General features: G+C 52.8%; 10 protein-coding genes across 10 annotated transcripts; 5 read left to right on the forward strand and 5 right to left on the reverse strand.

The window, feature by feature from the left end:
- Window positions 1-127: 127 nt before the first annotated feature.
- Window positions 128-1,529, reverse strand: AYO20_10180 (hypothetical protein; the record flags this gene model as incomplete). The annotated part of the gene is made up of 3 exons (XM_022648440.1): window positions 128-619; window positions 704-840; window positions 899-1,529. 3 exons carry the CDS (start codon window positions 1,527-1,529, stop codon window positions 128-130), a joined length of 1,260 nt encoding a protein of 419 aa, XP_022495546.1.
- Window positions 1,530-2,876: 1,347 nt separating this feature from the next.
- Window positions 2,877-4,757, forward strand: AYO20_10181 (eukaryotic translation initiation factor 3 subunit D; the record flags this gene model as incomplete). Its single annotated transcript, XM_022648441.1, has 2 exons — window positions 2,877-3,084; window positions 3,136-4,757. The coding sequence occupies 2 exons, from the start codon at window positions 2,877-2,879 to the stop codon at window positions 4,755-4,757; spliced, it is 1,830 nt and encodes a 609-aa protein (XP_022495547.1).
- Window positions 4,758-5,524: 767 nt separating this feature from the next.
- Window positions 5,525-6,442, reverse strand: AYO20_10182 (hypothetical protein; the record flags this gene model as incomplete). The annotated part of the gene is made up of 1 exon (XM_022648442.1): window positions 5,525-6,442. One exon carries the CDS (start codon window positions 6,440-6,442, stop codon window positions 5,525-5,527), a length of 918 nt encoding a protein of 305 aa, XP_022495548.1.
- A 760-nt stretch (window positions 6,443-7,202) lies between these two features.
- AYO20_10183 (hypothetical protein) lies at window positions 7,203-7,829 on the forward strand (the record flags this gene model as incomplete). The annotated part of the gene is made up of 1 exon (XM_022648443.1): window positions 7,203-7,829. One exon carries the CDS (start codon window positions 7,203-7,205, stop codon window positions 7,827-7,829), a length of 627 nt encoding a protein of 208 aa, XP_022495549.1.
- Window positions 7,830-8,775: 946 nt separating this feature from the next.
- AYO20_10184 (hypothetical protein) lies at window positions 8,776-9,561 on the forward strand (the record flags this gene model as incomplete). The annotated part of the gene is made up of 1 exon (XM_022648444.1): window positions 8,776-9,561. The coding sequence occupies one exon, from the start codon at window positions 8,776-8,778 to the stop codon at window positions 9,559-9,561; it is 786 nt and encodes a 261-aa protein (XP_022495550.1).
- A 213-nt stretch (window positions 9,562-9,774) lies between these two features.
- On the reverse strand, window positions 9,775-10,573 carry AYO20_10185 (hypothetical protein; the record flags this gene model as incomplete). The annotated part of the gene is made up of 2 exons (XM_022648445.1): window positions 9,775-10,461; window positions 10,520-10,573. The coding sequence occupies 2 exons, from the start codon at window positions 10,571-10,573 to the stop codon at window positions 9,775-9,777; spliced, it is 741 nt and encodes a 246-aa protein (XP_022495551.1).
- A 209-nt stretch (window positions 10,574-10,782) lies between these two features.
- On the reverse strand, window positions 10,783-12,474 carry AYO20_10186 (hypothetical protein; the record flags this gene model as incomplete). The annotated part of the gene is made up of 2 exons (XM_022648446.1): window positions 10,783-12,247; window positions 12,296-12,474. The coding sequence occupies 2 exons, from the start codon at window positions 12,472-12,474 to the stop codon at window positions 10,783-10,785; spliced, it is 1,644 nt and encodes a 547-aa protein (XP_022495552.1).
- A 1,472-nt stretch (window positions 12,475-13,946) lies between these two features.
- Window positions 13,947-15,145, reverse strand: AYO20_10187 (hypothetical protein; the record flags this gene model as incomplete). The annotated part of the gene is made up of 3 exons (XM_022648447.1): window positions 13,947-14,070; window positions 14,137-14,899; window positions 14,998-15,145. The coding sequence occupies 3 exons, from the start codon at window positions 15,143-15,145 to the stop codon at window positions 13,947-13,949; spliced, it is 1,035 nt and encodes a 344-aa protein (XP_022495553.1).
- Window positions 15,146-15,767: 622 nt separating this feature from the next.
- AYO20_10188 (hypothetical protein) lies at window positions 15,768-17,432 on the forward strand (the record flags this gene model as incomplete). The annotated part of the gene is made up of 4 exons (XM_022648448.1): window positions 15,768-15,789; window positions 15,863-16,153; window positions 16,222-16,645; window positions 16,721-17,432. The coding sequence occupies 4 exons, from the start codon at window positions 15,768-15,770 to the stop codon at window positions 17,430-17,432; spliced, it is 1,449 nt and encodes a 482-aa protein (XP_022495554.1).
- A 1,752-nt stretch (window positions 17,433-19,184) lies between these two features.
- AYO20_10189 (hypothetical protein) lies at window positions 19,185-20,846 on the forward strand (the record flags this gene model as incomplete). Its single annotated transcript, XM_022648449.1, has 1 exon — window positions 19,185-20,846. One exon carries the CDS (start codon window positions 19,185-19,187, stop codon window positions 20,844-20,846), a length of 1,662 nt encoding a protein of 553 aa, XP_022495555.1.
- Between the last annotated feature and the right edge of the window lie 330 nt (window positions 20,847-21,176).

The following is a 21,176-nucleotide window of genomic DNA, read 5'->3' on the forward strand; positions in this document are numbered from 1 at the left end:
CTTCCCTTTCCCCCCCCCCCCCCCGTCGAGAAAAACCAACCCGAAAGGGCGAGTTTCTCTTATCACGAACCAGCAGAGCTGCTTCGTGTATAAGTTTTTGCACTTTTTGGTGACGATATTTTTTTTTTCAGTTTGTGTGCTCCTCGGTCGGCAGGCCTTGTGATATGTGTGTATATCTGTGGGCGAACACTCTTGGCGGAGGCAGCCAGGGAGTCACATTACCGCCCATAGAGAAGCCAGAAATGTCCTCCTCGTCAACTTCTTCTTCTCTGTAACTTCCTGTCACAGACTCTGGTCTCCTGTGCTGCTCCTGCTGCTGATACTGATACTGATGCCGCCGCCGCTCCTCCACCTCCTCACTGGACCGTTGGACCTGGATCCGCGGCAAGCCAATACTCTCCTCGTTCAGAGCTGGGCCGACCGCTTTTGTCAAGCCTTGCCTCTCGCTCCACGCGTCCGTGTCCACCTCCGACAGCGAGGATTCCTTCTCGGAGTCGGACCATCTTCGCCAGAATGCGAGGCCGTGAGACTTTCGTTTCGGCGGCGGAGTGTTTAACAGGAGACGGACGGTGTATTCGAGGTGACAGTTGTCGTAGGCGACTGTTGCGAGGAAGGTGACCTGAGATAATTTTATCAGCACTGAGCTCTCTGCAAGTGTGTCCATCATCGTCATGGAAGGAAAGCATGATGAACGACAACACACCCAGCAACATGACAAGATCCATTCCGCTGGGGCTGCAAAGCTGAGCAGCGTCCAACAACGAGGAGTAAAAATGACTTTGCCGTTTTCCAACTTCCCATCGCAGCTATAGATGCCAACGAGAGCCGTGATGCCAGAAGCTGTTGTCATCGAGTCAGCCTCTGCCGCGAGAAGAGGAGTGTAGGGTGTGGAACCCACGCAGCGCAACCACAACGGCAATTCTCTTCCAAATCCTGACCCTTTTAATGTACCTGTTCTTCGGCGTCCATTCTCTCATCTCCCTAACAAGGTTCCAATCACAGGTCTTGGCCGACGCCATGAAGAAGATCTGGAAACTGGTGAATATGAGATGGAGTTTGTGGTGGGTGTCATCTCTGGCAAACGACAGCGCAATCAGAAAGACCGACGAGATGCTGGCACAAAACAGTTTTCCCCGCCGCCACCAGAGTGCGACAGGTGCTCTTGTCCCCACGACGTAGTCGATCCCAAACCCCGTCCACAGCAGGACAGCCACAATGATGCTCACAGTCTCGAAACAGAGCTCTCGCACTGCACCGATACTCGAAATAAAAGGGAACAGGGCGTATGAGTACCCGATCCGGGGCCATGACCCATCCGCTTGGGCTGGTCGCGTGACAAAGTACGAGATGAAGTACACCATCTGCGAGAACCAGATGATTGCGGCGAGAACGACAGGAAGGGCCCACCAAAGGCCAATGTACCGCCGGAAGAAGCCTTGCCGTTCATAAGTGTTTGATGAGACAAAGGGTTTTGGCTGGTAAGGCTTCGAGGTATGGCCAGGTCGGCCGATCCTCTCCAGTTTCGTCATCACGACATGGCCCGGTGATGAGGTTGGAACCCCTCTAGACGATGTAAGAGTGTCTTGGGAAGAGTTGAGGGCAGTAAAGCCATGATTTGAATGCATTTCGTATAGTGGTAATCAAAAATCGGAACGGAAAAGCAACGCCAAAGGAGAGGAAACCGGCACAGAGAAGCGAGGTCGACAAGTTACTTTACTCACCCAAAGCTCGACCCCGAGTAGTATTAATGTTCTGAGGTGGTATCTCGCTTGGCTCTACCTCATGGCTCGAGGCGTAATACGGCCACCTGGTGTACATGGGAAAACCTACGCTGTCGAACGAATGACTCCAGGGCAAGGAGGAGTCGACCGCACAATGACTGTGGAAGTCTCGGAGATGCGGGCCGCGTAGCCACATTTAGTACTGGTTGGTTCGAGATGCCATGGAGATTGCGTTGGATGAGAGGCGACCGTACCAACCATAGTAACGGGAAAACACAGACAGAAGCTTGGAGGTCATTGACAGCAAACGCCATGGTGGATTTGTTGGTAGAGGTTGAACAGGGACCAGACACGGCAATAGATTTCCATCTTGGGCGACGTCTTATCTGGCCTTCTGTGGTATTTGTAACTTGAATAATAGATCTTGGGAAAACCCACATCGCGTATTACTGGCCATAGCCCAAGTGACTTGGAAACCCCACATTGGCACCAAGTAAGCTGGAATTCGGGACCCGAAGCAAAATGAAGAGCCCGTGGCGGTTAAGTTGGCCATGGTCGTGTGCTCTCAGCATATCACAGCATCAAGGTGTCTTTCTGCATTGGGTCGAGATCTAGCAAGCCGGACGGGAGTAGCCTTCATCATGCGTATAAATGGGTGGCCTTGTTCCTTCAGGTTCGTTCTGTTTTGGGGGTGACACGGTGCTTTCCAAGCGACCTTTGGAAACTAGAAATTGTTTCAATATGCTGCGGTCGAGGTGCATCCCGCCTCATTCTGCGAATGATTGAAAAAGTGACCGGATACAGAAGGCGGGTGACCAGCGAGGACAGTAAGAGAGGTGTGTTGAGGAGATCAGTAAACACCATGGGAATTCGTCATGCACAAGGCTGGGCATATGGCGCTGCCCTTAGCAGCACTGGTTGACATCAAAACCCACGCATGTCTATTGGTTAAGTTGATCAGTCATCGATCCACCAGTGAGATCCCCTACAGGGCAGCGTCACGATAATTCCGACTCCGAATCCGGTGCGACGAACAGATTTCCTTGCTTGGCGCTCGCATTTCCACCCCACTATTCTCTATGCCTGCGCCGCCTCGAAACATTCGTCTGTGAACAAATTTAGACACTTGACTCTGGTCCCTGTCCAGCATCCAACATGTCCGAAATAAGTCTCGCGGAAACAATCAGTGCGATCAGCGTCAACGATGAATGGGGTCCCGCGCTCTCCACCACCACGACCCTCGATGGCGTGCCATATGCCCCATACTCCAAAAGTGACAAACTAGGTCGTATGGCCGACTGGACACAAGAAGGCAAGGAAGGTCGAGATCGAGGCGGCAGACAGTACGGAAGAAATTACAGAGGTGAATTTCTATATCCAGAATTTGGGGTAAAAACTAACAGAGTGTATATAGACCAACAAATTTATGGCGCCGGTACATCCTCGCTGTTCGCTGTACAAGCTGCGGAAGATGAGGCCACCTTCTCCGTCGTCGACAACACCAGAACGACCGCAAAAGGTCGGGGCTTTGGTCGGGGCGGAGTAACAGTCTTCCGTGGTCGAGGTCAGCGAGGAGCTGCCCAGCGTGGAGCAAGAGGAGCATTCCAAAGAGTTGGCCAAGGTCGCACAGGAGGTCAACAACAAGGGCAGTTCTTCGATCAGAGGGGAGGTCGAGGTGGCAGGGGCCGTCGATTCGGGTGGCGAGACTACGACAAGCCGCAGCGAAACCGTGACGCTTCAGTCAACATCCGTCCCGACTGGATCATGAAGGAGGAGATCGACTTTAATCGACTTGCAAAACTCAACCTCGAGACTCCTGACGGAGAAGATATCGACAGCTACGGATTTCTTTACTATTATGACCGATCTTACGACAAAGCTCCTGTGAAGAACACGGAACGCAAACTCCTGTCCCTTGATCGAGCCGCCTACAACGTTACTACTTCTGCCGATCCGGTCATCCAAGAGTTGGCAGAGAAAGATGAAGCCACCATCTTTGCCACCTCAGATATCCTCTCCATGCTGATGTGCGCGACTCGATCCGTGTATAGCTGGGATATAGTGATTTTGAAGCACGGTGACAAAATCTTCCTCGACAAGCGACCTGACAGTTCAATCGACCTTGTCACGGTCAATGAAAATGCTGCCGATGCACCCCTCGAAGCAGACACCTCAAGCACACCATCCCAACAACAGACCGGAGTCAAGCCAGACAGCATCAACACCCCGTCCAACCTCGCCATGGAAGCCACCATGATCAACCACAACTTTGCTTTCCAGACCGTGATCGAAAACCCCAACAGCAAAGTCGAATTCCCTCACCCTAACCCATTCTACAGCGCTTCCGAAGAGACCGACCCGCTGGCCTCAAAGGCATACAAATACCGCCGCTTCGACCTCTCTCTGGAGCGGGACGAAGAACCTTTGAACTTGATTGTGCGGACCGAACTCGACGCCGCCATCAAGAACAACATCTCCGGGGAGGATCAGTTCCTCACCCTCAAAGCACTCAACGAGTTCGACCACAAGGCCCAAGGCAGCGGCGGCGCCCTGGACTGGCGCACAAAACTCACCTCCCAGCGGGGTGCCGTGGTCGCCACCGAGATGAAGAACAACAGCTGCAAACTGGCGAGATGGACGACGCAGGCGATCCTCGCCAGAGCCGATCAAATGAAGCTCGGCTTCGTGTCGAGGGCCAACCCGAAGAGCGCGGCGAACCACGTCATCCTGGGCGTCGTCGGCTACAAGCCGCGCGAATTCGCCAGCCAGATGAACCTGGGCTTCTCCAACGGATGGGGCATTGTTCGCACCATCGTCGACCTCGTGAGGAGCATGTCCGACGCCGCCGACGAGGAGGAAGAAGGCAAGGAGGAAGCGACTCCCGCAAAGGACAGGAAGTACGTGTTGATCAAGGACCCGAACAAGCCCGTCATCAGGCTGTACGAGGTGCCCCTGCACACGTTCGAGGACGAGGACGACGGAATGACCGGCACGGTCGCCGAGACGGACGCCGCCGGGGAGGAAGCAGAGGAATAAAAAGGGCATGCATGACCTGACATGACTGCAACCGCTGGGGGGTAACTGTGACGTGCTTGCTGGGGGCACCACAACGCCCTATCCCGTCCATCTATCTACCCGCACGCACTTTGCTTGGCTGGTGGCTTTGTAGCTTTTGACGTCCGTACTCACCGCCCCAGCTCGAGGAGAACCGCCAGAGATACTATTCGAGGTGGAGAAATACGCCTGACAAACGGACCGGTGGATGGGCGAGAGAGGAATGCGGTCGCTGTACTCGATAGTACGTTCAGGACTCACACACTACAATGAATGCTACCAGAGGAAAGGGTGGATGGGTGGATGGATGGACGGATGGGCGAGTCGATGACACAGAGACCAGCTATCCTCCACGATAGACACGAGGCGCAGCTGAAGCTGTCTCAAAAGTTTAGAACAGTAACAAATCTCGCTCTCGCTCCCGCAGAGGGAGGGATATCACAGAACATTTGTCTCGTTTTTACAAAAGAAAGAGTGATGAAGCTCATGTCCAATTATCAGTGAGGATTGTGCCGTGAGATATCTACCCATGTACTGCAGGTACTAGTATTCTATCCACGTAAACGCCATTATATGCCTGCCCCGGATTGCTCTCGGGTATTTTCCATGCGTGCTGGGAACACCAATGCTATGCTATGCTATGTTGTACTGTACAAGACATCCTTGGCGAAAAGGGCCAAAATAAGAACCCATGTCATCTCCGAGAGTCTTTTGCGCTCATTGAAAGATTTTCCCCGTCCGTATTCTCTTTATCTGACGCGACCCATAGTCTTGCCAATTTGACTCTCCCAATTCGCTGCTCTCTCAAACCCATTGGTCGAGGTTTGATAATCCATCATGGCTTGATAAATGGCTTCTTTGGAGGTGGTCACAAACGGGCCGTACTGGACAATGTTCTGGTCCAAGGGCTGCCCGGCGACGAGGATGAATCGTGCACCTTCCGATGCCCCTTCTTCGACTGAAGCCGTCACCACGTCGCCGCCTTGTTCGAAGACGACGTTATGGTAGGGTGTGATCGTTTCGGCTTTGTGTACGGCGGAGCCATTGGAGAATGTCACGGCGCCTTCCAACGTGTAGGCAAACGCGTTCCATCCCTGTGGGAGTTCCTGCGTAATCTTTCCACCGGGGTGAACTGTGATGTCAAGGAGCCACACGGGCGTGTATGCGAGATCCTTCAATGACTCGACACCTAGGCTTTTGCCCGATATGACCTTCACCTCGACCTTTCCGTCGTCGGTCTTTGCGATTGGGATCTCCTCTGCACGTAAATCGCGGTACCGGGGTTCGCAGGATTTGAGGTTTTCGGGCAGGTCGACCCAAAGTTGCATGCCGATGCTGACATCTTCGGTTTGTACAGGCATCTCCGCGTGGACTATTCCGCGACCTGCAGTCATGAATTGCAGATCGCCAGGTCCGATTCTTCCTGCGTGGCCAGCGAAGTCTTCATGGTTAACGCCACCTTTAAGGAGGTATGTGATTGTCTCCTGTCCTCTGTGAGGGTGGTCGGGGAAGCCTGCACCGGGAGATATGTTGAAGTGGTCGAGCATGAGGAAAGGGGTGAAATGGCGCAGTTTAGGGGTGCCGACTGAACGTCGTACCACAGCGCCCGCACCTTCTGGTTGTTCGCGAGCGAGGAACGAGAACTTGATCTGCCGAGGGGTTGTCATATTTGCTGTTGTGGTTGAAGCGAAGCGAGTGGGAATAAGAGGTGTTATTGTCGATTTAGTTGCTGTTGGTTTTATGGGACGAGTGATGTCGCTGAATATAGGTCTGGCTTGTCGAAGAAATGTCTTGGTCAAAGCCAGGTTACTGCTGTATATGGTTGTGGTTGCGGTTGTGATCAAAAAAGAGTGGATTTGCTTCATGGAAAGGAAAAGGAAGTTACTTATACCTTTAAGATACCGTAGACAGTCGAATATGCTAGAAATAGCAAGGATGATCCCACCATCAGCATTGGACAAGCAACTTGCAGCTTATGAAGAGCTTGAATAGCATTTGTTTTGTTGCGACGCCGCGGCGCAGGAAGAACATTGAAGAAATGCCGGTTGGTGTTTGGTGAGAATCGGAAAACCTTCCGCGAGGTTGATTGCGTAAGAATCAGTCAGCGATTCCAAAGAGCCTAGTCACGTGATATTGCCAAGCAAATTGGACCGTGACACAATCTTGTCTCGGTCGAGAGGCTGTTCATTGTTATGGTGTTGGTCTCTCTCTATGGACATAGCCCTTACTTACCCGTCCTCACAGGAAGATACCTAAGCGCCACGTGTTGTGGTCGATATCTGAGGTGAAGCTACCTCGGGAGACGGCCCGATCATAGCCGCGATTGCAATATGCCTTCCCTTACACTGTGAAGGGTCCAAGGCCCAGCCTATTCCATTGTCAATGATGGAAGATTTCGACCACCATGAGCCGATTTCCAGACCAGGGATGTCTGAAGCCTCAGAAAAGACCGTGTCGAACTTTGAGCTCATCATCATCTCCTATGGCCATGCCCACGGTCCCCTCACCCTCTTAGAGCCTGGCACTGTCGAGCAGCTTACCTTTTCTGTGAGGGACATGAAAAACCCTCCTGCCAAACTCCGGAAGACGCACACGGGATTGTCCTCACATCTACGCAAGGAAGTCATGGCCAACCACGGCGCAGCTGCAAGATTGAGTTTGATTCTCGAGGCCGTGCGGAAGAAGATGGGTGAGATGAAACTTGCCCGCCAAGGGATCGACATAAGCGCAGATTCACCTTCGTCGTCTGCGGCGCCGTCCACTCTTGTTGTCGGTATCATGTGTGAACGTGGCAAACATCGCAGTGTCACATTTGCGGAGGAGCTCTCGCGAAGCATCCAAGCAGATGATTGTTGGGCAGTTTCGGTCCAACATCGTGAGCTGGACCAATACCCGCACCGCAAAGGTGCAGCCGTTCGGGATGAGAAGGCACTGAAAGGAAACGGAAGAGACGGACGCAAGCCACGCAAGCCACGCGATCTGGAGAGGATGCAAGGTAGGGAGGCCAGAGACGATTTTTGCGAGACGATCCCCAATAGGGACGAGGACAATTGAAAGTGCCTGCACAGTCGATAAGCGCAGAGTGGGTCGCCTTTTGATGGCGGGCTGAGATCTATTTATGCTTTGTAATATCACCACTATTGACGCATATTCTTCTCCAGATTCCCGTACAAGGGAAACGGAAAAGCATCCATTCCGCACTGGCATCTCGGAAGCCCCAATAAATCTTTTCCATTGAGCTTCGCGACCCTACTATTCCGAGTCCAGTAGTTCGGTCAGCCCTCTTGTCTCATTCCAATTCTCCGACTTGTCGGGCTCCTTTGGCAGATCCCCGATCCGGTTCGCGCCCAGAATGATCATTCGTCATGTCTGCAGTCTGGAGTTTGGGTTGGGGTATGGAGTAACGAGTACAAGCATCGAATATTAAGGCAACTACCCCCACTCCTCCGCGGGTCTGGGCGGTATATACGTACGGCATATTCTTATATCTATTTGCAGGTCCTTATTTTAATACAGGTAACATATATATGGATTAACCTATATTCTTTTGCCACTTTTCGGTATTCATCGAGTTACGCGCACCTTGCGAGCACCTTGCACCTTACCGTGGTGGTATTCTGGTCTTCATCACAAATACATACATTCCAATTTCGAACCGCTGCTGCAACGGGGAACCACACCGGAAAAGATGTTCTACGAACCAGGCAAGACAGAGCATAACCTGCCATATGATCCGTTCAAGGTCAGTCACCTCAGTCTCTTCAGTCAGTCACGTTCAGAGATCAATTCCACCCTGTTGGGCGCGACACGCACTCTCCGTCATCATTCGTCATTTCCCTCCGTCTAGTTACCTGGGTACCTAGGTACCTACCTACCAAACTAGGCTGGTATGTGTGATATTACTAGGTAGTCTAGACATACTACTCTTGTCTCTGTTTATCTATCCTCGTCTCCCTTCCCCCCCAATTCACCTCACCAATTTTCTTACACTGTCTATCCCATGGGGACGGGATGGAGTCAACAGGCATGCGTCATCCCCCGCCCAATAGGCTGGATCAGCACCATTTCGCCTCCCCAGGACGGGCCAGAATCAGAGTCCACACCATCGACATCGACCACAACAGGCACAGCCTCACTATTATCCCCCTCTACGACGACAGAAGCCCGCCGAACAGCCAACCTCGCGCCGTTCAGCCAGTTCAACAACCTGACCTTCGACCCGCCGATGGTCATGTTCTCGGCGAACCAGACACCGTCGAACCAGCACAAGGACACGGTGCGCAACGTCGAGGCCACGGGCGTGTTCTGCTGGCAACTGGCGACGTGGGAGCTGCGCGAGGCCGTCAACGTCTCCGCCGAGCAGGTCCCCTACGGGGTCGACGAGTTTGAGCGCGCCGCCCTCGAAAAGGTCTGGTCAACGGTGCTCAAGACTCCCGTGCCCATGGTCAAGGCCTCGCCCGTCCGCTTCGAGTGCGAGTACCACTCCACGCTGCGCCTGCCCTGCAATCCGCCCATGGGCACCGTCGATATCGTCATCGGCAAGGTCGTCGGTATTCATATCGACGACCGGGTCTTGACCGCTGACGGCAAAATCGATGTCGCAAAGACACAGCCCATTGCAAGGTGCGGCTATTATGACTACGCCGTCATTCGGGACACGTTCGAGATGATAATTCCGGGAGACATTGAGGCTATTCGTCATGGCATGGAGGGCAGCGTGAGTAAACATAGGGCCGCCAGAGAGGCAGCCAACAAGATGGGTGTTAGTGAATCAGGTCCACCCTGACAGAGAATGCATCCTTGATAAGATGCCACCGTATGATTCAAGTGCTCTCTATTCACATATCATGCTATCCTGATGCAATGTACCTCGTGCTTAGACGTGACCATTGCCATTCGATTCCAAAATGAAGGTCCTTGCCAATATGATATACTTCGTCTAGCGGATACCTGTAGTTTCTCGAAGCAGGCATGCCACTCGACTTGATATCCTTCATAGTCAAACAATGCCCTTGCACGTCCGTTCGTCCTCATCCATACCTTCGGTAGGGTCTGTGGAAATCGCTGTCCGCAGGGTTTCGCCCGAACCGCTGTCCTGGGAGATTCCGCTTCCTGCAGACCGTTTGCTTTCGACTGTCGCCGATCTTCCTCGATCCAACGGAGGTTTAGTCAAGGCTTCCATTCCCTGCTCTGAACTTTGGCCCTGGAGACGCTTCAACCGAGGAATTCTTGTTGTATGCTCACGTGCAGAGTTGCCTTCGGGGTCGATAGTCGGATCCTGCAAGGAGCTTGAACCGCTGGCCTTTCGAGGAATGAATCTTCTCAGGACCTCAGCAGCTCTGGCTAGCTTTTCTTCCTCGGTATCACGCAAAATCTGAGGCAAAATGCTTCCTGAGCCAGCATAATTGTTTTCCAGGCTATGCTCAATAGCCTTGGGGCTCTTTTCGAACTCATTTTCTTCAGTACGTGTGTCGCCCAGGTTTAATGACCCTAGCTCATTTTCAAAACGGCATGGCCGAGACTCATCGGCATGCAGTCCGTCATAGGTTCTTGCTGAGGGACGAATGGACAAGGGTAGCGGAACAGATGACGGAGACGGCGTAATCGGTGCGGACTGTTCTGCTGGCCACATATCAGACGATGTTTCGAACATGTCCAAATTCCGAGAAGAAGCCTCGATTTGGTCCTATTCGTTGTTAGCCTTTGCATCGATCGCTTGAGCTACGTGGGCAGGGAGAGCCCACCTCGGTATGCTCCGGATATAAGAAAGCCCCGCCGTCAGGTTCGCTTTCACTCATAGTTCCTGTCATCGACGTTGATCTCTCCTGTCTCTCGGTTCGAAGACCAGGGTAGAGTGGAGAAAGTTGTCTTGGTCTGTTTTCTGGAAATGGTCTGTCGCACCGAAGGGCGAGCTCCGCAACCCAAGGTGGATTGTGAAGAAAACTCTCCGGTACATACAAGTAGGGATCCTAGGATGGAAATCAGCAACAGGTTTAAGGATAGCAGGCTATTTGTCACCCACTTCATCGGAGGTCGAATATTGATATCTCTTTCTCTTCACTTCTGTGGTCAAGTCATGAGAAGCGGCAGATGGTGGAAGTTGGATCGGGCTCGATTCTGCAGTCGAGTCTGGCGACGGAGTCATAGCTGCTTTGACGCGCGTGGTTGGCTGCGAGTCTGCATTCAAGCCCGAGGCGCTGTCCATATCACGAGAATCACGAGAATCTATGGGCCCATAGCATTCCGGGTGCTTAAAACGGAGACGAATGTCTTCATGGGTTGGATCTCCTTGCCATATGTCCTCGCCTTCAGCAGTCATCAATGCCGGACGCGCCAAGATGAGTGATGGTCCATCAGAGCAATCCGAATCCGTACTGTCTTTAACGGTGGCGGTCTCCTCGAGTTCAACATCCGATGTAGCGACGAGAGTGTTTGCAAGCTCAGGGAATACGACATCATGACTGCTGTCGCTGGAGGACATGGACTCCCTTGGGCTCCCAGCATATTGGCATGGATCAAAGGCGAAATGTGGTCGAGTGGTTGCCATCATGGTTTCAACGTAATTGCCTGCAGGTAAATCTTGGACTCGTTCATCGTTGGCGACAAAGTCTGTCTCAATAACAATGTCTGCGGATCGGCAAGGCTCCAGTTCTTTGCTGGAAAACTGGTTATCGTACTCTTGAAGCATACCCTGTTGAAACTCCATCTCACGTCCATCCCTTGCTTCGCTCAACGGATTCTCCGCTGAGATAGTCACACCAGGCAAGGGCACTGGAAGTTCTGACGCTGGGGTGCCGACTGAGAAGACATCCCGTAGCTCGTCCTCAGTAATGGACGTCTGGGCAGCAGCCATCGCTTGGCGGAAGTTGATGGTGGAGTCCAGTACTCGCGGAGGAGGAGGCCTGCCGGTGGGGATGAGATGTGGATGGTCATTCCCGAAGCATTGCAAGAGCGGCGTGCTCGCAAGCTGAACAGGAGGCAGAGAGGGTGTTGCTCTGGGAATGTCGATGGGAGAAGACCTCGGTTCATCCTCGATGATTGATTTTCCGGGCTTGAATCTGACAGATTTCTTCGGACTGGTACTCTTTGCCGGGGACGGAGGCTTGCTGCTCCAGGTATTGCTATCCTCCGTTTTTGAGCTGCTCTTATTCTCCTTGTAGAATAATGAAGTTGGGGCTCGAATAGCGTCTGCTAGCGTTTCGAGGAAGGTTTTGGGGGGTGATCCTGCCTGGGAAAGGTCTGAACTTCTGCTGCTTGGGGTGCCACGACTGAGTTTAGACAATCTTGAGAGAGAAGATGCGGCTGACATTTTGAGAGGATGAGGGCTTGGTGTCCGATAGTAGCGCTTGTCTTTGTCTGTTGCTGAGGGACTTCGGCCGGCTCGATCAGGGTCGTGGTCAGGATTCGAGGCATCGTAGATGGAGTATAGTTCCTGCTCGAGGGCATCATGGTGGGATCTGGTTGGCAAGGGACTGTGAATCTTGTCAGCGGCTGCCTGACCTCACACAGTCTTGACTTACTTTGGATTTCCTCTCTTCCTGACCGAGCTGATGAGAGAGGACAAGCTTTTGCGGGGGGTAAGGCCAGGGACGGTGGCTGAGCGAGCTCTTGGTGATGGTGAGGGCGAGGGAGACTTGTGCTCATCCGGCAGTTGGATTGCCTCGTTGACGGTTCGCCGCCGCAGGCTGGGGAATGGCATCGTCGGTTAAGCTGATACGCATGTGGATAAAACAATGAGACAGAAGTGCTGAGAGGCTCCAGTCAGTGGAGAAAGTCAAGGCGCTGCAGTGACAATATGTTTCAGGACAGGGTGTTTTGGATCATCGTAGTGATTAAACATACGTGACTGTTGACTCTAGGGGAGCAGGCACCCAGGGATGGCGTAAGGGCAGTGCCCATAGAGGAGAGTGTAGGTGGAAGAGGGAAAGAAGGACTCTTGATCTTTCTCTCGCTTGCTCTCTCTGTATCTAGACCTAGAGTAGGTAGGGTGAGGAAACAACCGACAATATTCTCATACCCTGACCAGGTGCGGTTGAGAAGGGAGTAAGAGGTGGCTGAGGTTTGGCCCAAGACAGAACAGTGCTGTCTGTTCTGACTGATGTCAGGTGAACGTCTTCATCAGTTGTCCGTCAGTTGTCGTTCATGTAGTGATGATCCTCGCAGTCATCGCCATACTTGCTCCCTGCAACCGTCAGTTCCAATGTTGTGGACTTTCTCCACCCCCTGAATTCACATGGGCAGTCCCAGGCCTGTCTGTCTACCGAGTTACTCTCCCTGCCCGACCACGCGTGAACGAGACACGAGGCCCGCATCCAAACATACGTTCCTGACCTCTCCACGAACCCGACAATCCTGCGCTTCCTGGCCTCGAGACGAGCCCTCTGTCAAAGGCTGCGGCAATTGTTTCCTTCCACATGCGAAGGCGCCGCTTCACAGTTCAAGTTCGACCTCAACGCTTGCTGGAACAGAGCTGCATATGAGGACGCCATCGTCTCCCTCCAAGATACCATCGATGGTCCCCTTCAAGAGCTTGACTTCACACGTTCCACACGCACCAGACCGACACCCGTAGTCAGGCTTCAGCCCAGACTTTTCTGCCAACTGGAGGAGCGTTAAGCGATCCTTTGCCAACCACTTGGTCGTCAACTTGGACTTGCGAAAGGTGACAGTAGCCTCTTCGATGTCCTGCATGATGTATATTGTTTCTGCTCGGGGCTTTGATATTGCAGGCGGATTTCGGGTTCGGGGTCCTCTTGATGGCTTTGTCGCGGAGCACGATGTCCGGACGTTCGTTGTATTGGTCAAGAGCTACGGGAAAAGCCTTATATGGTGGAGAGTTGTGATTGATGAGACTGATGCTGCTTCGGTGTCGCAAATATCGGCTAAGGTGATGGAGATGACCACCAGCACTGAGATGATCAAATGCCGAGTATCTCGGATTTCTCGCCGTGTGTCAGCTGCACTGGGACAAGTTTCGCAGGAGTCCACGAAGACTAATCGCTATTTGTGAATGCTACACCAAGATGAATAAATGTGTTGGATTGGAATCCGAGGTTCAGAGAAGCAAAAGCTTGTCGAATATTAGAATTCCTCCACAGTCCTTCCGGCGCCCCCTTTCCCAATAACATCCAAACAGATGCACCCCTTTTTTGATCCCGCTAAAGAAGGAGATCAATGTCTCTTCATCGACTCCAGGATGTCTTGCACCTTGGCAAAGCTCAATTCATCGATTGTTTCCCGCCACAGGTTCTCGGTAACAGCTTTGCCTTCGGGCGTGTACAACATGGTCGCAAACCTTGATAGACAATCCTGTTTAGCAAGACAATAACACAGTAGACAGGGATAACCATGAGCAACTTACGGTTTGATCTGCCAGCCCATTATGAAGCATCCATGAGACTCCTTTCCTTTGAGCAGACAGGCATCGACATACGTCGAGGCACCATCGCGGGTACTTCTGGCGGTGAGTGCGGCAAATATTTGACTGAGGGCTACCACAATCCTCGGTGCATCCCGCGCGAGTCGTGTCCCTTTGACAAAGCCAGGGTCCACGAGGTTCACGACGACGTCGTCGGCCGAGACATAGTCGACGAGTTTCCAGAGGAACATGTGCGCCAGCACCTTGGACGTGTTGTACGTCTCGCTGATGTTGAATGCCTTTGGATCATCGAATGAAGGGAGCAAAGGGGTTCTGTCCTTGGTCGGGAATTTCGCAGTCAGGGACAGCGCAGCATTGACGATGGTCAAGCGGCCTGGCTTTCCCGCTGGAGCTTTGCTTTTCAAAACGGGAAGCATTAAGATAGCAAGGAACACAGTCGAAAGGTAATTTATCTGGAAGATCTCCTCGTGACCGGTAGCAGGCAACTTGGTGAAATTGTACGTCCATCGACCAGCATTGAGAATTATGATATCGAGGCGTGTCAGCTCGTTCTCTGCGCGTTGAACAAATGCCTGGATTGAATCATAGGAAGCCATGTCCAGTTGCCAAACGTCGATGGTCGCTCGTGGATAGGTGGCATGGAGACTTTTTGCTGCTTCCGCCCCTCTCTGACTAGAACGGACAGCGAGAATCAGACGTGAGAGATTGAGAGAGAGCAGTTGGCGGGCGCTCTCCAAACCCAAACCTGGACAACTTGTGTTAGCTGATGTCAACACTCCTTCCCAAAACCACGATGGCCATGTCTCCCCACGAAACATTGTGCTCCATGTAGGGGAAATATACCTGTATTGCCTCCTGTGATAATTACAACCTGCCCCGAGAGGTCGGTGCCCTTTGGCGGCCGCTGAGGTTTGGCGACAAACTGATTTCTGTAAAAGAGCCTCGGAAAGAATGGAGTTGTTATAGGGGGCAGGTCCCTAGAGGAAGACATCGTGAGCTGGTCCTCGTTGAACTGGACTTGACAGATGTGTAATCGAAGAGGAGGATCCTTGAATGGATACCAGCAACAGCAGAGACTGTGCTTCTTAGGTCATATATATAGGTGGATGTACCATTGTGCACCTCACACAAGGAACCTTTCGGCGCCGAGTTGATAACATGTCGGTTCATAGGTTGGGTAAAAAGTCAACCATCCAACTGACTAGTACAAGGTCAATATCATTTGGGCGGACATTGCCCTGGGATTGTCCTGATGAGGTTGGATAGGCGGGTTCCCTTGATCCAAAAGGGTTTAGCCTTCCCGGTCTAAACCGGAAATGGCAAATAATATGTGCATGAGATTCTCCGCCTGGAAACAAACCTCAAACTGTGAAGAGCAGGTTGCGCCATCCCAGCTCGAAAAAAGCCTCGCAATCGAGTTGGATGCCTATTGACCATGCAAAATCTTCTCTGCAACGGAGTTATTGACCCTAGCCCGAAAGAGAAAACAATACGGCCTCGCTTTGGCGAAGTGCCACCTCGTCGACTGGCACCTAAACCAGGCAGCCTCGATCAGGGCAAATTCTTGACGAACTTGACGTCTCCCGTGCATTGACTGTGCAAAGGGCTCCATAATGCCTCAATCAATCCCGTCGCGTAAGTCCTTGCGGCAATCAACAAAGCGGTTCACCCAGAGCCATGGTCCTGATGCTGACATCCCGTTTGACAGCAGGCATGCCATTTATCGTGTCCGCGGGGACGACGAAGAAAAATGATCCACAGACACGCAAGCTCATACGGAGCCATGTGATGTTAGGCAAGAATTTGGGGAAGTCTCGCCGGGCCAGACCGAAAGATACCCTGCCCTGGGAGGCGGAACCGGCGTGGGAGTCCTCAAATGGCGGCAAAGTACCAATACAACACTCATCCTCGATTATCCCAAAGAAGGTTGGGTCCGAGTGGTCATTCACCCAGCTGGCAGACGAGATCGAGCCGTCCGCAATCGCCGATATTCTGACTTGTATGTCTCATCTTGCTCTTGAGGATTCCTGCTTGAAAGTTAGAGGACTGACAGCATGCGGAATGTAGATGCTTCTCTCGCAAGGCAAGCCACTGTTCCATTGGCGCCATGCATTGCCTTCATCAAAAGAGAGAGGGTGCTGGTCGGCCCCATGGCGTCCGATGCAGCCTTCCTTCACGCCACTGCGTTGGGAACTCATGCATACGTTGAACTAATGCGAGGTCGTGAAGATCATAAAGCTCCCCATGGCACATCTCCACATTTCTCAAAGGCACTTCAGCTGCTACGCGAGCGACTAGACTCGACAGATGAAGACCTGAAAATTGCCCTTCCCACTATGATGGTGGTTATTGCCCTCGCACTTCACGCTCGTATGATTGGAGACTATGACACCGCAAAGCGTCACATGGAAGGCCTTTGCATGATGATCAATCTCAGAGGAGGGATTAAGACCATTTTGCTTAAGACGAGACTCGCCATCGAGATCTTTAGGTATGAAACCCTGCACCGTTCTGACAACTTGCTCACGGATTTTCTTGTCTGGTACAATGCTGATTAGTTGCATAGATGCGACATTGGACTGGCAATCGAAACCGGCCTCACGCCTACATTCTTCTCGGCTTGCTCTTCTGGTGAGCCCTATAGGCCATTTCCACACCTATTGTCGGTATCCGTTCCAGAGTCGACCGACGCAACAACTTGCAGGCTTTACCCTGAGAAATTCCTCAATGTGATCGACAAAGATCTGGCCACTGTCTGGAGAGCTCTGAAGGGATTTTGTCTCCAGATCAACCGCGCCGCCAGGACTAAACGAAAGCTCTCGGAAGAATTTCTGCTCGAAGCAACTGCCTCAGTTATGTATCGCCTTCTCCACATGAGCTTTGCAACTGGTTCGCTTGACGCAGCTATCCGGCTCGGTCTATTGGCTTTCTCCTCACAAGTCTTCTTACAGCTGCCAGATTTCAGGGTACGCAGGACAACATTGTCCTCTGCCTACCAACAAGCTCTTGCTGGCCTTGACACCTTGGAAGACAAATGGCCGCCGCTGTTACTTTGGCTTCTTGTAGTTGGCCGTATTACAGTGCTCGAAGACACTAGTGATATTTGGCTGAATCCTTGGCTGAAATCAACCATCAAACGATGTGGAATTGATTCATGGAGTGGATTTCGTGACATGATGGACTCGGTCATGTGGATTGGCCTGGTGTTTGATAAACCTGCTGAGGACATCTTCTCCGCGGCGACGTCTTCCTCAGACGGGCGAAGTACGGGGAGTTGATCAATTGCCTCACTTGCATATCCGGAGTACGGGACAGCTTCACCTTTTCATTGTGTTGATGGGAACAGAGGCAAGTTGATTACAGCTGCGAAGGTGTGAGGCTGTCGACAAAGGCGTGTGGTGCACAAACGTGGCAAACATGCCAAGAGTTTTCATTTTCTCCAGGGGAGACGAGACTTCCTACACAGTAACCAACTTGTTGGAATTGTCTGTCGCCAATTATTCCCCGATGTATCCAGTTTGGGTTCTGGATTCATAACTGGAAGACATGTGTATCATAAGAATTTCTATCTGAGGGCAAGGCGTCGGCCCCTTGTCCCTCTCCAGTCATTGCCATGAGCCCTCTACGTGTCTCGGGCAATCCACCAGCATTGACCTCTATCTGCTCACTTCTGACCAAAAGACGGACTGTACATCGTAAGAGCACAACGGCGCCTTATTTTATTTCTCTTGTTGACTCTACTAAGTGATCGGGTTTCAAACAGTCTGTCGCGGCTGTCGACGCAACTTCTCTTTACTGCGTGAAAATGTCAGCCTCTGTCAACGCCAAAACTTGACGAGAACATGTCCCCAGGCACCGACTAACTCAAAGACGACAAATTCCCGACACCTTACCAGGCGACTGAGCTCGAAAACAACCAATCAAGGTCCCAAAGCCACAAAAGCTGGTCTCGAGGCAGACTCAGAATCATTGAATGATTCAATCCAAGCTCGACAAGTTGACTCCGGAACCGTTTCCGCAAGGTCCGAAGGTCCAACAAGCCAGGGAGCCCAGCATGGCCAGTCGCAGGTGAGGTGGGAAATGTCTCTTCACGAGAGAGTCAAGGGATTAATGCGCCACGTCCCCCATCCTGTTGCCGTTATTACCTCGACCGACATATCTATCAGCACCAATGGTGATCCTTCTGCATGGCGAGGAGCAACCGTATCTTCCTTCAACACTGTAACATTAGATCCGACACCGATTGTTTCTTTCAATATCAAGCAGCTGTCGTCAACATATGAGGCCATCAAAACTTCGGGCCTTTTTAACGTGCATCTGTTTCTCTGCGATCAGATGGGACAAAAAATCGCCGAGAAATTTGCGCGCGGCAACGCCTCTTCGCCTTTTCACCGGAGAGATGGAACTCTGGCTTCGTTCGCGCGGTGGCGCTCTGACACAGTGCCAGCATTCCGACCCAATTCACCTCCTATCATTCAATATTTTCCAAAATTTCAGATCAGGTGCCGGTACCTGCCCGAAAAGGCAGTGGAAATTGGAGATCATGTGGTGGTTTTGGGCGAAGTCGAGCATGTTTACGATAGATTGGATGGCGTGGGTGACACGGATGTCTGTTTGTATTATGTGAACGGCCGCTATGCTCAAGGTCCCTTAGGATTCACCCATCGACATTGAGAAAAATTTAGAGACAATTTCGATTGGACCTGCAAATACATGTCAGGACACTGGTGACTGACTATCAGGGTCAGTAGTGTGGAGTCTAGTAATTACCAGTCCATATTGTGTATATACTTGTATCCTGATATCCAAGGTACTGGTGTCTCCAGCCTCGTTGGTAAATGGTGTGACGAGGCTGAGCAAGGCTGCCGAGAGTCGATCGTGATTGGCTCAAAGATTAGTTTCTCTCACCTCAACACTTGCTTCCCTGGCTTCATCCTTCCATCACATCCACAGAATCAGCGATGGTGAATCTTCGGATATATTGATTCCTGTAAGCTTCCGACAATACGAACGCGTACAGCCTCATCAAGATGCCGGCGAAATTGTCTCTTGCCGACACGCGCTTTATTTGCATCCAATGCCGGAAAAGCCTGACCTCAAGCAGACGGAGACGATTCGCATCCACTAAAGCATCATCAACCCCCGAGATCTTCGACATCGTGACAGTCGGTGGCGGACCAGCTGGCCTGGCCCTCCAAGCAGCGTTAAGTTCGTTGTTTTCTCCATCCCTGGTCGTCACAGAGGGGACGACCGCTAACCTTCTTACAGAGTCGTCGCCCATAACATCACATCTGAAAACGGCCCTGATCGAGACCCAAGATCTGCCCAAGCTCCGTCAATGGAGTCTACCGGAGGACAAGTACTCGAATCGCGCCAGCAGCCTGACGCCCTCGTCCGTCTCGTTTCTCGAGAAGACGGGTGCATGGGAACATGTCGACCAGTCTCGCGTTCAAGCTTACGATGAGATGCAAGTCTGGGACGCTGCGAACGACGCAATTCTGCAATTCGACTGGACGGCCGAGACCTGCAAATACAACGCACCTCCGAGCACCGTGGCGACGATGACCGAGAACGCCAATCTGACGAGAGGTCTCCTCGAGCGGATCGCCCAGCTCGGCGCGGAATCGTCGCTCTTGTCCAATACCAGCGTCTCGTCCATCACCAACGGCGAAGACGATCCCAACGGGCTCAACCTGTCCACCTGGCCGGTTCTTGCCCTCGAATCAAAGACGCCTTCCCCATCCTCGCCTTCGTCACAACATCCATCTACCATAGCAGCCCGCCTCCTTGTCGGCGCCGACGGCTTCAACTCGCCCGTGCGCACCTTCGCCGGCATCGCATCCCACGGCTGGGACTACAACCGGCACGGCGTAGTCGCTACACTCACGGTGCAACCGGCCGACGACAGCCTCAACGCTGACGACTTTGACCTCTTCTCCGAGGAACCTCTCGGCAACCGCGCAACCGCGTACCAACGCTTCCTTCCCGAGCTCGGTGGACCGATCGCCATCCTGCCTCTCCCAAACAACCACGCATCCCTGGTGTGGTCCACGACGCCCGCCAACGCCGCATACTTGAAGTCCCTGCCACCTGCGGCGCAGCTGGCGATGATCAACGCCGCGCTGAGGCTGTCGCAGACGGACATCAAGTACATGTTCAGCCTGCCATGCGCCGAGGATGCGGCGGCACAACACGAGGACGAACTCCACTGGCGACTCCAACACACGCAGCCTCCGCCGACCGCGCGCGCCCCGCCCATCATCACCGGCGTGCAGGAGAAGACGCTCGCGTCGTTCCCGCTGCGCCTGCGCCACGCGACGTCCCTCACTGGGCCGCGGGTCGCCCTGATCGGCGACGCCGCACACACCATCCACCCGCTCGCGGGGCAGGGATTGAACCTCGGCCTCGGTGACGCCGCCGCACTCGCCGACGCGGTCGCCTACGCCGTCGAGCACGGCATGGACATTGGCGACGCCTTCGCCCTGGAGCGCTACAACGCCGCGCGATTCGGCAAGGGCCTCGTCATGGCCGGCGGCGTCGACGCCCTCAACTGGCTCTACCAGATGGGCAGTGCCGGAGACGGCAGCATGATGAGCAGGCTGGTCGGCACCGCGCGGGGCCTGGGCATGAAGGTCGTGGACTCGGGCCTGGTGCCCGGTCTGAAGAGTCTGATCATGAAGCAGGCCACCTAAGCCAGCGTGGTTGCCCGAGGTTCCATGAACCACAAACCGGGGAATTGTGACGACGCGTTTGTGGCGTGGCTCGAGACGAGAGACAGCAAACATATCTGTGTGCTCGGTGTGTACCCAGAGGATTTTACTTTCTGGACAGAGTGACAATGGGGCGTTTCCTGTTGACTGTTTGCAATCTGTATTAAATACCTAAGTACTTTCAATTTGTATACAGACTTCAGGGGGGGGGAAAATGAATAAAAAGGTTGTAAAGAATCCAACGGCCAGCCATCCGGGTTTTAGACGGCCAACTGCTTGCTTATACCAATGCTGCTGTCCAGATCCCACTGG

Source organism: Fonsecaea nubica (genome assembly GCF_001646965.1).
Source record: "Fonsecaea nubica strain CBS 269.64 chromosome Unknown Scaff105, whole genome shotgun sequence".
NCBI lineage: Eukaryota > Fungi > Ascomycota > Eurotiomycetes > Chaetothyriales > Herpotrichiellaceae > Fonsecaea > Fonsecaea nubica.